This window comes from Teleopsis dalmanni, chromosome 2, assembly GCF_002237135.1.
Source record: "Teleopsis dalmanni isolate 2A chromosome 2, ASM223713v2, whole genome shotgun sequence".
In the NCBI taxonomy this organism is placed as follows: domain Eukaryota; kingdom Metazoa; phylum Arthropoda; class Insecta; order Diptera; family Diopsidae; genus Teleopsis; species Teleopsis dalmanni.
Window position 1 is genome coordinate 62,168,527 of NC_051847.1, and position 15,611 is coordinate 62,184,137.

At 28.7% G+C, this 15,611-nt stretch overlaps 2 protein-coding genes across 3 annotated transcripts; both read right to left on the reverse strand.

Moving 5' to 3' along the window:
• Positions 1 to 386: 386 nt before the first annotated feature.
• On the reverse strand, positions 387 to 2,427 carry LOC119679135 (acetylcholinesterase-like). The gene is made up of 4 exons (XM_038091324.1): positions 2,189 to 2,427; positions 1,911 to 2,131; positions 1,726 to 1,852; positions 387 to 1,663 (listed from the first exon to the last, which is right to left on the reverse strand). Exons 1-4 carry the CDS (start codon positions 2,330 to 2,332, stop codon positions 503 to 505), a joined length of 1,653 nt encoding a protein of 550 aa, XP_037947252.1. The 5' UTR covers positions 2,333 to 2,427; the 3' UTR covers positions 387 to 502.
• Positions 2,428 to 5,797: 3,370 nt separating this feature from the next.
• On the reverse strand, positions 5,798 to 8,158 carry LOC119679134 (venom carboxylesterase-6-like). Of its 2 annotated transcripts, none has more exons than XM_038091323.1 (5): positions 7,833 to 8,158; positions 7,642 to 7,774; positions 7,352 to 7,572; positions 7,165 to 7,291; positions 5,798 to 7,102 (listed from the first exon to the last, which is right to left on the reverse strand). In XM_038091323.1, the coding sequence occupies exons 2-5, from the start codon at positions 7,768 to 7,770 to the stop codon at positions 5,942 to 5,944; spliced, it is 1,638 nt and encodes a 545-aa protein (XP_037947251.1). In that variant the 5' UTR covers positions 7,771 to 7,774; positions 7,833 to 8,158; the 3' UTR covers positions 5,798 to 5,941. The 2 variants fall into 2 exon arrangements, with proteins under 2 accessions (XP_037947251.1, XP_037947250.1); XM_038091322.1 differs by having other exon boundaries at positions 7,642 to 7,779.
• Between the last annotated feature and the right edge of the window lie 7,453 nt (positions 8,159 to 15,611).

Here is a 15,611-nt window from a genome sequence, read left to right on the forward strand (position 1 = left end):
TTATTTTGGATTAGCACATCTCAAAGTTCAACCAAACTTCTATCCAAAAATTGTTGATTAGAATAGAATAATTAGAATACATCTAATCATATCCACTCAAAGTTTACTATTGCTGAATTGTACTTAATAGATGTTAAGTAATACGTGTGCGGGTTTACTGAACCAGTGTTCAGCTCCCATAGTGTTAAGTGCTCTATAAAATATTTGTATTCTTAAACAATCAAAGTAAGGTAACTTGGTCAGGTAATTAATTTCTTATATCTTGAAGTAATACTTCTTACATATTTTATTTAAGATAGAGGAATAATCAGTATTAAAAGTAAATAGTATTAAAAAAAAGACGTATTTAACAGATTTTTGGTTTTTGTAATATATTAATTTCTTAATATACATTATAGAAGTAAATTAGAAACAATTTTATTTATTAAGATAATTATAATTATCATATGTTTTCCATATCGAATACTTTCATTGTTCATTACAATTTCATATACATATTATATTAAACCGTTGCGCTTAGTCTAGAGTAATCGATTCTGTCATAATGTTGGTAGATGCTGCGCCAGAAATCCATACGATTTTCTTCAGGATTTTTTTTCATTTCAAATTGTTTATCAATAGATAAATAATCTAATACGAATTCACTATCTTCCGTTTCCGGACATGTCACTGGTTTCCAGTTGATTGCATCATCAATAGTTGGTTTTCCATATTTTGCAAAATTTGTCCAAAGCTGACACAATTTATTGGCAAATATTTCATCGTCCGGTGTTAAAGTAGTTTTATCACCAGCTGTTTGAAAAATATAACATAACTCATCACCATGACATGATCCATTAAGTGCCTCGAATTGGAATATTCGCTTGTACATATTGTGGTCACCAACATAATTAAAACGATAAAAGAATAATGGTGCATTCGTTTGATAACGGGCTTGATACTCTGCGGCACGCTGCATGTCAACCACAAAGTGATAATCACTCAATACATTCGCGAGTTCATTTAAGGATTTTTCATTTATAATTCCACCTTTAAAATAAAAATCTCGCATATCCTTAGCAATGGCTTTAATACCAGGACTATCTATTGGCAATGGTATATCACGTGGTACAAACCGTTCTAAGTCATTTTCTATAGCATTTAATTTGCGTAATGCATTGAATAACATAGCTAAACCTTCGGCAGAATTATAGCCCATTATAGTTGGAACCTTCACTACATTCATTTCCTGCAGGCTTTCTAATATAGGTTTTTTGATAAATATGTCAGGACTATTTTTATCTTCAACTACTGGCTTAAAAGGTAATGGAAGACCACGCCGTCGTTCATCTTCTGTTAGTACGCCAAGTGTGCAAGCCAATATTCTATCAGCAGTTACGGCATCTGATTGCAAAAATGTTAGTATATCACTTGTTTTATTCGACTCACAACCTAATAATTTAGCTAATTTTCGGGTTTTATAGCCTGGATTCGATTGGAATGACCATTCCATATTAGCCGTACCACTTTGCATTATAGCTTTGTGAAAGTATTTATTTGCATGATCGGCATAAGAATGCATATGAACAGAAGCTGCTCCTGCACTTTCACCAAATATTGTTACATTATTTGGATCACCATTGAATTTTGCAATATTCTCCTGTACCCATTGCAAAGCAAGACGCTGTATTAGTAGAACAAAGACATTATAAATGAGTTTTTAATGGATCACAATTTATTATTTACTTGATCTTTTAATCCAGCATTGCCATAGATGCCCTCCTCGGGTAAACTTAAAAATCCCAATGGTCCTAAACGATAATTAATTGTGACAACAATAACACCATGTTCCATTAATTTAAGTGGATAGAAACTATAATGAAAACCGGATAAATTATTAGTTAAATTAATTTAAATTAATGAAAACTTACAAATCACTGTTTCCACTACCAAACCAGAAGCCACCACCATGTATCCAAACCATAACTGGCAACTGTATTTCATTAGCTGATTGAGGCGCATAGACATTTAAATGAAGACAGTTTTCTGAACCAACAATTTTTTGAAGAAAAGGATCACGATGATGTGATATGTCGCGTTCTTTAGAACAATCCAATTCTTGTACTTCAAATTGTTCAAGCGCCACAGGTGACTATCCAAGTCGAAAACATAATTAAAATACAAATTAACAAATTAAAATTAAAATTACCTTAAATCTAAGCGTTCCAACTGGTGGTTTTGCATATGGTATTCCTTGAAAACTATTAAATGGTTTTCCATTGGGCAATAATTTCTGAACGCCAGCAAGCGTTCCTTGTTTTATTTGAACTTTGATCATCTCTTCGTACTGCATAAATTGCTATATTTTATATTATTTTTATTTTGTTTTTGTTAGCACTGTAATTAATACTTTCTACTTTTTACGTTAAAAAGTATCTGAAGTTAACTCTAAGCACAGCTAACACTTAATAAACATTTATTCATGTATCAATCCGTTTAAATAACGTAATTACGATTATCTTGGAATATAATTTGATTACTTGAAATTGAGCGAACCTGAGAAAGATTTATATCTATAGAACTGTATGAGGGACAACAATCAAGCATTTATATCTATAGAACTCTATGAGAGACAACTACCAAACATTTATATCTACGGAACTCTATGAGAGACAACTGCCAAGCACTTATATCTATAGAACTAAACATTTGAATTGCTCTCTTAGCTTAATGTATGCTTTTCTTATTTGTTGTGTTGATATATTTTTTGTTCTGTTATTAAAACAATTGTGCAATTTTAATTGGACTCTTTATAATAAAAAAAAATGATTTTTGTGAAAATTATTAATTTATCTCACATTAGTTAAAAATAATTTAAATAAAATTTGTGGAGGTATTATAAATCGGAACTACTTCTCATTTGCGAATAAATGGTACGTACCACTCTCGTCAAAATTTCAGTATTTGTCAAAAAGGCGTACCAAAAGAAAAACAGATTTCCACTGGAACAATAAAATCAACTTAGTTATAAAAACATTAAGTGGATTAATATTTATTGATATTGATTAAATTGGATTGACATTATCCAATATTATTCGAGATACAACTGATGAACTGCATAGTAAATTTAATTACTTTGAAGTAAATGCATCCTTAACTATTAACTTTAGAAAAAATACAGTCAATAAATTTTGAAATTAAGCTAGGAGTGGAACTTAAACTCTCGCCAATCATCTAAGCATTTATATATCATCAACAGAACCGAAAAATAAATTCATAAGAACCACATTTTGTATCTTCCATCAAAGCACAAACATATACATTTTTCTCCAGATTATTTTAAGTCAGTAAGGCAGATAAGGGTCTGTATTAAATAAATAATAATATTTATGTATATTGTATAAATATTTATTTATATAATATTGTTTTGTACTCTTATAAAATTAATTTTTTTTTTTGATAAATTTCACAAATCGAATCAATATAGTCATATCTATCTACCTCTACCTTTTTAATGCAAGTTTATCTCAGTTTAAAATTAAAAATATGAAAATTTTGTAAATGAACTTTGAACGTTCACTTAAATGATGAAATGGGTCAGTGAATTTAGTCATATTCACCTACACATAACATATAATCGATAATTATAATGAAACTTTCGCATTTTGGAGTTTCAACAATAAACTTTTTGATAATAAGCTATAAACATTAACCGAAATAAATAGCAATAGACAAATTCCCGTCACTTTTAAGACATAACTATTAAATAAATTGGACTGGATACGTTGACAATCTTACTGGTAACTAAGTAGTTATATTGATTTCTTTCCAGTCAAACAAAAATTTCATTTTCAATTTGAATGTATGATACAATTTCTTTTACAAAACCTATATTATATCCTTTATAGAGTTAACTCTAGATCTTTAGATTAAAGAAGGTTTCAAATATTATCTACCTAGAAGAACGTATACACTTACATACTCTAAAAAACTAAATCTAAAATAAAATATTTTTAATAAATATTAAATATTCTTAATAAGAACAAATATTTGCTATCTAGTACTAAATAACTTCCTTAGTAGGAAATATAGCTATTTATTTATTTTATTTATTTATAATGAATATGCATACTATAGTATACATAGTTTCAAAAACTTTTTTGAAACAACTCTGGTGAAGTAGTAGATTTACTAAAGGATCGTGAAGACTGGTAATAATACTAAAGGAATTGGAATGCTATGGAGGAGTGTACATAGTATCCATCCTTGGATAGTGGTTTGAAAGTAAAACCCATAGAAGACAAATCTCGATTGCTTGCTTAAGAACTGAGGGGTACTTGAGAGACTTTTTTGATTTAAGAATTCTGGAAAGAAACATTAATATAGGAGAGTCGAAATGAAAGAGATTAGACTCGTACAATTTGACTATGTTATATTGATATCTGATTTCTAGAGACTTTTGATTTACTTTTGATTCAGAGATGATATTGTTATTGGGGTAGATCAATATGCTCCTAGCCCCTAACTAATGGCAAAGTTAATTTTAATTTGATACGTTGGCTGTTTGCGGCGTTTCCATATAAAAAGAGACCATAGTGAATTTTGTTCATAATGCTGGATTTGATAACAGATATTAAGGGTATGGGATCACAGTTGCATGCATGTAGAGCCAGACAATAAATTATGTTCAATCTGTTTGAAAGAGAGGAGCTAAGGTACTGAATGTAATTAGACCAATTGTAACAATTGTTGAAGATGATCCTCAGGATTTAAAGCGTGATGACGTTATCAGAAGGGGTTAGTGACGATGTGACAATATCTGCATGATTGGGTTCTACATTAAGCTTGCATTTGTTTAATGCAAGCTTAACCCCGAAACAATTACACCAATGAAAGATATCAAATAAAACAGCATCAATATTGAAGTTACTACTTTTCCTAACTTTTTTAATTATATGGTAATCGTCGGCGTAGGACTCTAAACACAATTCCTTATAATTCAATTTCTATAGCTTTATTTAGTTTATTGAAAGCAGTTATTAACAAAAGTACAGAAATAGCAGAACCTTGCGGTACAGCATTTGTTAGAGATCCAAAAGAAAAATAAGAGTTGCAAACATAAAATATAATTTTTCTATTGGTCATGAAGTTTTTAATGTAAGCTAAAGTTTTTTTTATAACTTTCTAGAGCTTTAGTTCATCCATAATGGAGTAAATGCCTATTTTGGCAAAAGCTTCGGCACATGACACATGATTATGGGTACAGAAGGAAGAGAATAATAGTTAATCCAGCGTGGCTAGAGGGTTAGATATAGATTTTCATCTAAGATTTTGGAACAAAATGGATTAAGTGATATTGGGCGGTAGGAATTAATTTCAATTTTATTAGAATTCGACTAAGGTATTGGAATAACTTAAGAAATTTTGTTATTTTAGAGAATAATGTTGTAGAAAATGCTATTAAACAAATTACGCACACTGTTTTGAACTGAAGAGTGGAAGTATTTTATTGCTGTTAAAGACGTAGTGTATAAATTATTTCCTATAGTGTGCTTGCACGAATGCAGCATTTATGCACAATTCTCTTTTCAGCAGCTTTTATTCTGACTGCACTTCGTTAAGGTTTGCCGACACTATTGACACGTCTATATTTATCAAAAGATTTTATTGAACTAAGGAAATATAGATAATACCTATACATCCACTTCTTATAAAATAATAGCATAGTTCTGAGATCATAATAAGTGGCTATTCTGATAAGAAACACCATTTAAAAAAACGAACAATATATTATTAATTTTTTAATTTTTGTGACATAAAAAAATTATAATAAAATATTAAAACATTAGTATTAATATAACGATTCGAAGTTAATTTAATTCGAAAATATTTTATTCAAATTTAATATAATTATCATGGGTTTTATTTATTGGACACTCTTCTTATTCACTATAATTTAATATTAAAGTTTAGCGCTAAGCCTAGAATAATCGATTCTATTATAATTTTGATAGATTTTGCGCCAAAAATTCATACGGTTTTCTTCAGGATTTTTTTTCATTTCAAATTGTTTATCAATAGATAAATAATCTAATTCGAATTCACTGTCTTCCGTTTTTGGGGATCGCACTGGCTTCCAGTTGATTGTACCATTAATAGTTGGATTTCCATATTTTGCAAAATTTGTCCAAAGCTGACACAATTTATTGGCAAATATTTCATCATCCGGTGTTAAAGTTGTTTTATCACCAGCTGTTTGAAACATATAACATAATTCATCGCCATGACATGCTCCCTTAAGTGCCTCGAATTGATATACTCGTTTGTACATATTATGGTCACCAACATAATTAAAGCGATAAAAAAATAATGGTGCATTCGATTGATAACGGGCTTGACATTCTGCGGCACGCTGCATGTCAACAACAAAGTGATAATCACTCAACACATTCGCGAGTTCATTTAAGGATTTTTCATTTATAATTCCACCTTTAAAATAAAAATTTCGCATTTCTTTAGCAATCGCTTTTACTCCAGGACTATCTACTGGCAAAGGTATATCTCGTGGTACAAACCGTTCTAAGTCATTATCTATAGCATTTAATTTCCGTAATGCATTAGATAACATACCTAAACCATCGGTAGAATTATACCCCATTATAGTTGGAACTTTTACGACATTAATTGTTTGTAAGCTTTCTAATATGGGTTTTTTGATAAATATGTCAGGACTTTTTTTATCTTCAACTACTGGCTTGAAAGGTAATGGAAGACCACGCCGCCGTTCATCTTCTGTTAGTACACAAGGACTAGAAAGTAATATTCTATCAGCAGTTACGGCATCTGATTGCAAAAATGCTAGTATATCACTTGTTTTATTTGACTCACAACCTAATAATTTAGCTAATTTTCGGGTTTTATAGCCTGGATTCGATTGGAATGACCATTCCATATTAGCAGTACCACTTTGCATTATAGCTTTGTGAAAGTATTTGTTTGCATGATCGGCATAAGAATGCATATGAACAGAAATTGCTCCTGCACTTTGACCAAATATTGTTACATTATTTGGATCACCATTGAATTTTGCAATATTCTCCTGTACCCATTGCAAAGCAAGACGCTGTATTAGTAGAACAAAGACATTATAAATGAGTTTTTAATGGATCATAATTTATTATTTACTTGATCTTTTAATCCAGCATTACCATAGATGCCTTCCTCGGGTAAACTTAAAAAACCCATTGCTCCTAAACGATAATTAATTGTGACAACAACAACATCATGTTCCATTAATTTAAGTGGATAGAAACTATAATTAAAATCAGACAAATTATTTAATTTAATTTATTTTAAATTAATAAGAACTAACGAATCACTGTTTCCACTACCAAACCAGAAGCCACCACCATGTATCCAAACCATTACTGGTAAATGTTTTTCATTAGCTGAATGAGGCGCATAGACGTTTAAATGAAGACAGTTTTCTGAACCAACAATTTTTTGCAGAAAAGGATTACGATGATGTGACATGTCGCGTTCTTTAGAACAATCCAATTCTTGTACATCAAATTGTTCAAGCGCCACAGGTGACTATCCAAGTCGAGAACATAATTGAAATACAAATTAACAAATTAATTAAATTAAATTAATTAAAATTACCTTAAATCTAAGCGTTCCAACTGGTGGTTTTGCATATGGTATTCCTTGAAAACTATTAAATGGTTTTCCATTGGGCAATAACTTCTGAACACCAGCAAGCGTTCCTTGTTTTATTTGAACTTTGATCATTTCTCTGTACTGTCGAAATTTTTTAAATATATTTTTTTTTGTTTTAATTTAAAATGTCTCACCTTTTGTGTGGATAAGTACCTGATGTTACCTCTAAGAACTGGTAAACACTTAATAAACATTTTTCGTGTTTTAAATGAGGTTAAATACTGTATTTATAATTATCTTGGATTATGATTTGATTACTAAAGTGTGAGAGAAAACTATCACACAAACTATTAGCTTCACCTCCCCTTGTACCTCTTATGTAAAAACGCATTTTAGTTGTCATTTATATTGTTACAAGAGCATTGAAACAAAAAATTCTTTTTCAAACTCTGAAGCCATTTTGCAGAATTGTTCCAAAACAAATTATTTTAAATACATTGCCACAATTAAAATATTTTTTTACAAATCTAGAAGCCGCAACTTTTAGGGTGCCAGAGTTGTAAAATAGTAGTATTTCTGAATAAATTACTTAAATCATACTCAAAGGAATATATATTATTAATAACATCGCATCGCTTTGCATTAATTATACTATATAATATTTATTAATTCATATAATTTAATGTAAAACATAAAATTATTTTTTTTAACTGATTTTGTTGCTTTTTAAATTGATAAAAATTGGATAATTAGATAACAAAATAATACAAAAACATATTGTTAAGTTTGTAACGTAAGCATCTTACGTTAAGTACAAAAACCTTAATAATTATAGATACGAATAATTAACTAAAAGTTAATTATAATAATTAAAAGTTAATTAAAACTAGCGTAGCATATTAAGTTTCGTATTCAAGTGCTCGATACGTACGACACATTTAATGTATCATTTATATATTATTAATTATAGTTTATTATAGTTAAGAATTAATTCATACAATAAACATAAAAAAATAAAAAAACAAGAGATCTAATCCTCATCATAATCACTCATCATATAATAATGTAAAGCTAAAGCATTTATTGTAATAATTGTTTTTTATTCTGATTTGAATTATAATTTCAGACATGTTATACAATAATTGTATAATTGGTCACTTCCTGGTATTAGAACTAAATAATTTTACCTAGAGTGAAGTATATGTTGCTATAAATATTTCAAATATATATTACTTAAAATCTAAATACTTAAATTCATTACGAGCTTAAACATAATTAAACATATGCATTAATCTAGTATAATAATAATAAGTCGATATAAAATGAGAGATTATATTTATTAACTACATTGTTATTAAATAGTATTATTTTTTTGATGTGATATTTTAAACTAGGGGGCTTTGAACACTGCGAGTTTCGTCTTGCCAATAAATAACGCTAATATGTATATGGTCTTAACATTCTCTAGCAGATACATCAAATTTGGTCTAGTTGAATGTCTTTAAAATGTCTTTTGATGTCTCTTCTAGAAAATGTTAACACCACATACATGTGATTGAATATGAGTATGTTGTCAACAACATATTGTTGTTGAATACGTATAGATATAACATTTTTTCTTCTTCATGCAATCCCAACATTAAACATTGTTGTTTAATTTACTTTTTTTGATTCAAACCACGTTGTTGTAAACATTTTGCTAAATTTGTTCCTCTGATAAATATTCTACGTTTTAAAGCATTAACACAATCTTTATGTTCTGCTTCTCTTTCGGAATTGTTCTTGTTTTCAATGTAAATTGTAAAATTAAGAGTGAAAAAAATGACAATATGTCGGTTCACATTTGGTTATGAAAGCCGTGACTATTTATGCCTCAGAAGCAAATTATTACAATTTCTCGTCAAAGCATAAAAGAGACAATTTTGACGAGCCCATGACACTCTACATAACATGACCCTTACTGATATCTTGTCTGTTTAATCTTTCTTGGGGTCACCACACATACAATTGGCATTTGTAAATAATAGGTCTGTTCCACGAACTACTCGTAGTAACTTTGAATAACACTGTGTATATATACTTGTATATATACAAGTTCATTCCACCAGCAAATTTTCGAATAAATGAGAGCATCTGAGAGAATGTAACATCTCTGTCGAAATTTGAAAATGTTACACAGACTTACTCGTACATTTTATTTTAAGTAAAATTTGTGTTGATGTGTGAAGCAGCTGTTTTGGTTTGAATTTAAATTTTTGTATGATTTATTTGCACGGCACTGGTGTCCTCACCAGAATTCACAAAAACCTTTTGCAAGAAAATCTGTGTAAAGATTTTCTGATGTGAAATATCTTGTGACTGAGACGTTATTACATGTTTGATTCAGTAAATTTTAGAGTATTTATCATATATTATCTACTAAAGATGGAGTAGGAAGATAAAATTACTATAATTAATTGTAGTGTCGATATTCTTAACTGTTTTCTGCTACATATTTAAGGTATGACTAATTGCTTTAGTGGATTAGTTAAACTGTATTAAAATTCTTTAGAAAGAGCAATCTCCCTGGCCCTAGGAAACTTGTCAAAAAGCATCTTGAAAAATAATAAGTAAAATGTTTTTAATAAAAGTTATATATTCAAAATGTGTTTTCAATTTAAAATAGTAATTTTAATCATAAACTTATGCAGCTTACATTCTTTAATTATATATTTATATTAAATTTGATAAAGAGGTTTTCGAACATTTGATTTGATATTATTTTAAAATTATTTCAGTAAATATTTTAAAAGATTTCATACACTACACTAAGAAACACATTAACACAAATATTGAATGTTTGTGTTAATTAAAATTTATTTTATGCTAATTGAATACATAAACATATTTAATAAATTTAAATATTTTTAAAAATTTAATATAAAAAAAAGAAAGAAAATTAAAATAACAAATTAAACTTTAATTAAAACTGAGCTTAATACATGTCATAAAAAATTTATTTTTCTATATTTTCATGGTATAATTTCATGGTATATTTTCATTGTGGAATACTTCCAAAAATGGAAGATTAAAATAAACAATGATAAAACCAATGCTATATTCATAACACGAAAGAGAAGGCAGCATCCTCCAGGAGTGAGCGTCGATGGCACGGAGATACGGTGGGGGGGAAAGCATTAAATATCTAGGGGTCACTTTTGACAAACGGCTTAATTGGTATAAACATATTAAATGCAAACAGAATAGTTGCTCTAAAATTCTACATCTCCTTAAGCCGCTGTTTAATAATAATTGTTTCAACCTCAAAAATAGAAAGCTATTATGTACTCAAATATGTGTAACATACAGCAAAGTCTCAAATACTGCCATAAAGCTATTACAGATAGTACAAAATCTGGCTTTAAGAAGACTAATTAAGATTCCTTGGTATATTAGAACAACAAACATACATAGAGATCTAAGGATCGAAAATATATCAAGGACAGAGCCATAAAATTCTTCACAAAAGTTGATACGTTGTCCAACCCCGCCCTAACAAACCTTAAGTCCACCTCAGGATGCACAGGAAGATACGCTGATCTACGGTTCGTCATCAGTTAAAAGATAAATAAATTATAATAATTCTAGTATAGTTAAAGCTTAGTGTGGGGCAGAAATAAGTCCTCCGGATACAAAAGAGTAAAAGTGTGCAATAACACTAACTCAAATCACAACAACAACATGGTGATTTTTTTTTTTTAATTCTCTAAGGGCTTTAAATTTTTTTGCTTCTTTAGTGGTATTCGGTAGCACTTTGTTTTATTTTTTTAAACATTGAATATAATTATACAGGCTTTCCCTTAAGCAACTTTTCGGAAATGTACTTTTTCTTCGTTTTTTTTTTCTGGTGCACTTCATCTGTTTTTTGGAGTTAAATGAAATGGGTAAGTGAACAAAGTCATATCCATCAGCACGTTTCATTGACAATTACAACGAAACCTTATTGATATTTGTAATTTCAAATATAAACTTCTTTAAACATTTACCGGCATGTTACTAATTCCTGTTATTTTTAAAATGTAATCACATGATTTCATAAGTAAATAGTTAAATTGATTTCTTTTAACAGTCAAACTAAAACGCTCTACGCACACCTAGAAGGATGGAATCCTTAATTCTGTGACAATGATAATGTCAGTGATCATCATTTTAAAAAATAATTGGTTTATCTTGTTATACTAAATAATTCTACTTTAGTAGCAGTGACGACTGCTCTAAGGTGCGAAGGTGTGCGGCGCACATCCTAACATAATTTGCAAATTGTTAAATAATATATATACATTTATTAAATATCTTTACATCAAGAATTAATATTGTTTATTATATTTCCATATATATACGTACGACACATTTAATGTATCATTTATATATTATTAATTATAGTTTATTATAGTTAAGAATTAATTCATACAATAAACATAAAAAAATAAAAAAACAAGAGATCTAATCCTCATCATAATCACTCATCATATAATAATGTAAAGCTAAAGCATTTATTGTAATAATTGTTTTTTATTCTGATTTGAATTATAATTTCAGACATGTTATACAATAATTGTATAATTGGTCACTTCCTGGTATTAGAACTAAATAATTTTACCTAGAGTGAAGTATATGTTGCTATAAATATTTCAAATATATATTACTTAAAATCTAAATACTTAAATTCATTACGAGCTTAAACATAATTAAACATATGCATTAATCTAGTATAATAATAATAAGTCGATATAAAATGAGAGATTATATTTATTAACTACATTGTTATTAAATAGTATTATTTTTTTGATGTGATATTTTAAACTAGGGGGCTTTGAACACTGCGAGTTTCGTCTTGCCAATAAATAACGCTAATATGTATATGGTCTTAACATTCTCTAGCAGATACATCAAATTTGGTCTAGTTGAATGTCTTTAAAATGTCTTTTGATGTCTCTTCTAGAAAATGTTAACACCACATACATGTGATTGAATATGAGTATGTTGTCAACAACATATTGTTGTTGAATACGTATAGATATAACATTTTTTCTTCTTCATGCAATCCCAACATTAAACATTGTTGTTTAATTTACTTTTTTTGATTCAAACCACGTTGTTGTAAACATTTTGCTAAATTTGTTCCTCTGATAAATATTCTACGTTTTAAAGCATTAACACAATCTTTATGTTCTGCTTCTCTTTCGGAATTGTTCTTGTTTTCAATGTAAATTGTAAAATTAAGAGTGAAAAAAATGACAATATGTCGGTTCACATTTGGTTATGAAAGCCGTGACTATTTATGCCTCAGAAGCAAATTATTACAATTTCTCGTCAAAGCATAAAAGAGACAATTTTGACGAGCCCATGACACTCTACATAACATGACCCTTACTGATATCTTGTCTGTTTAATCTTTCTTGGGGTCACCACACATACAATTGGCATTTGTAAATAATAGGTCTGTTCCACGAACTACTCGTAGTAACTTTGAATAACACTGTGTATATATACTTGTATATATACAAGTTCATTCCACCAGCAAATTTTCGAATAAATGAGAGCATCTGAGAGAATGTAACATCTCTGTCGAAATTTGAAAATGTTACACAGACTTACTCGTACATTTTATTTTAAGTAAAATTTGTGTTGATGTGTGAAGCAGCTGTTTTGGTTTGAATTTAAATTTTTGTATGATTTATTTGCACGGCACTGGTGTCCTCACCAGAATTCACAAAAACCTTTTGCAAGAAAATCTGTGTAAAGATTTTCTGATGTGAAATATCTTGTGACTGAGACGTTATTACATGTTTGATTCAGTAAATTTTAGAGTATTTATCATATATTATCTACTAAAGATGGAGTAGGAAGATAAAATTACTATAATTAATTGTAGTGTCGATATTCTTAACTGTTTTCTGCTACATATTTAAGGTATGACTAATTGCTTTAGTGGATTAGTTAAACTGTATTAAAATTCTTTAGAAAGAGCAATCTCCCTGGCCCTAGGAAACTTGTCAAAAAGCATCTTGAAAAATAATAAGTAAAATGTTTTTAATAAAAGTTATATATTCAAAATGTGTTTTCAATTTAAAATAGTAATTTTAATCATAAACTTATGCAGCTTACATTCTTTAATTATATATTTATATTAAATTTGATAAAGAGGTTTTCGAACATTTGATTTGATATTATTTTAAAATTATTTCAGTAAATATTTTAAAAGATTTCATACACTACACTAAGAAACACATTAACACAAATATTGAATGTTTGTGTTAATTAAAATTTATTTTATGCTAATTGAATACATAAACATATTTAATAAATTTAAATATTTTTAAAAATTTAATATAAAAAAAAGAAAGAAAATTAAAATAACAAATTAAACTTTAATTAAAACTGAGCTTAATACATGTCATAAAAAATTTATTTTTCTATATTTTCATGGTATAATTTCATGGTATATTTTCATTGTGGAATACTTCCAAAAATGGAAGATTAAAATAAACAATGATAAAACCAATGCTATATTCATAACACGAAAGAGAAGGCAGCATCCTCCAGGAGTGAGCGTCGATGGCACGGAGATACGGTGGGGGGGAAAGCATTAAATATCTAGGGGTCACTTTTGACAAACGGCTTAATTGGTATAAACATATTAAATGCAAACAGAATAGTTGCTCTAAAATTCTACATCTCCTTAAGCCGCTGTTTAATAATAATTGTTTCAACCTCAAAAATAGAAAGCTATTATGTACTCAAATATGTGTAACATACAGCAAAGTCTCAAATACTGCCATAAAGCTATTACAGATAGTACAAAATCTGGCTTTAAGAAGACTAATTAAGATTCCTTGGTATATTAGAACAACAAACATACATAGAGATCTAAGGATCGAAAATATATCAAGGACAGAGCCATAAAATTCTTCACAAAAGTTGATACGTTGTCCAACCCCGCCCTAACAAACCTTAAGTCCACCTCAGGATGCACAGGAAGATACGCTGATCTACGGTTCGTCATCAGTTAAAAGATAAATAAATTATAATAATTCTAGTATAGTTAAAGCTTAGTGTGGGGCAGAAATAAGTCCTCCGGATACAAAAGAGTAAAAGTGTGCAATAACACTAACTCAAATCACAACAACAACATGGTGATTTTTTTTTTTTAATTCTCTAAGGGCTTTAAATTTTTTTGCTTCTTTAGTGGTATTCGGTAGCACTTTGTTTTATTTTTTTAAACATTGAATATAATTATACAGGCTTTCCCTTAAGCAACTTTTCGGAAATGTACTTTTTCTTCGTTTTTTTTTCTGGTGCACTTCATCTGTTTTTTGGAGTTAAATGAAATGGGTAAGTGAACAAAGTCATATCCATCAGCACGTTTCATTGACAATTACAACGAAACCTTATTGATATTTGTAATTTCAAATATAAACTTCTTTAAACATTTACCGGCATGTTACTAATTCCTGTTATTTTTAAAATGTAATCACATGATTTCATAAGTAAATAGTTAAATTGATTTCTTTTAACAGTCAAACTAAAACGCTCTACGCACACCTAGAAGGATGGAATCCTTAATTCTGTGACAATGATAATGTCAGTGATCATCATTTTAAAAAATAATTGGTTTATCTTGTTATACTAAATAATTCTACTTTAGTAGCAGTGACGACTGCTCTAAGGTGCGAAGGTGTGCGGCGCACATCCTAACATAATTTGCAAATTGTTAAATAATATATATACATTTATTAAATATCTTTACATCAAGAATTAATATTGTTTATTATATTTCCATATATATAAGTACCAAACATTAAATGTAGCAAAAACAATTAAAAATTATAGTCTATGAAAACTAAATTAATTTACTAAACTAAAAAATAAAAAACAAGAGTTATCCTCATAATAAGCACTCACATAGAAAAAAAGCTAAAGCATATATCGTA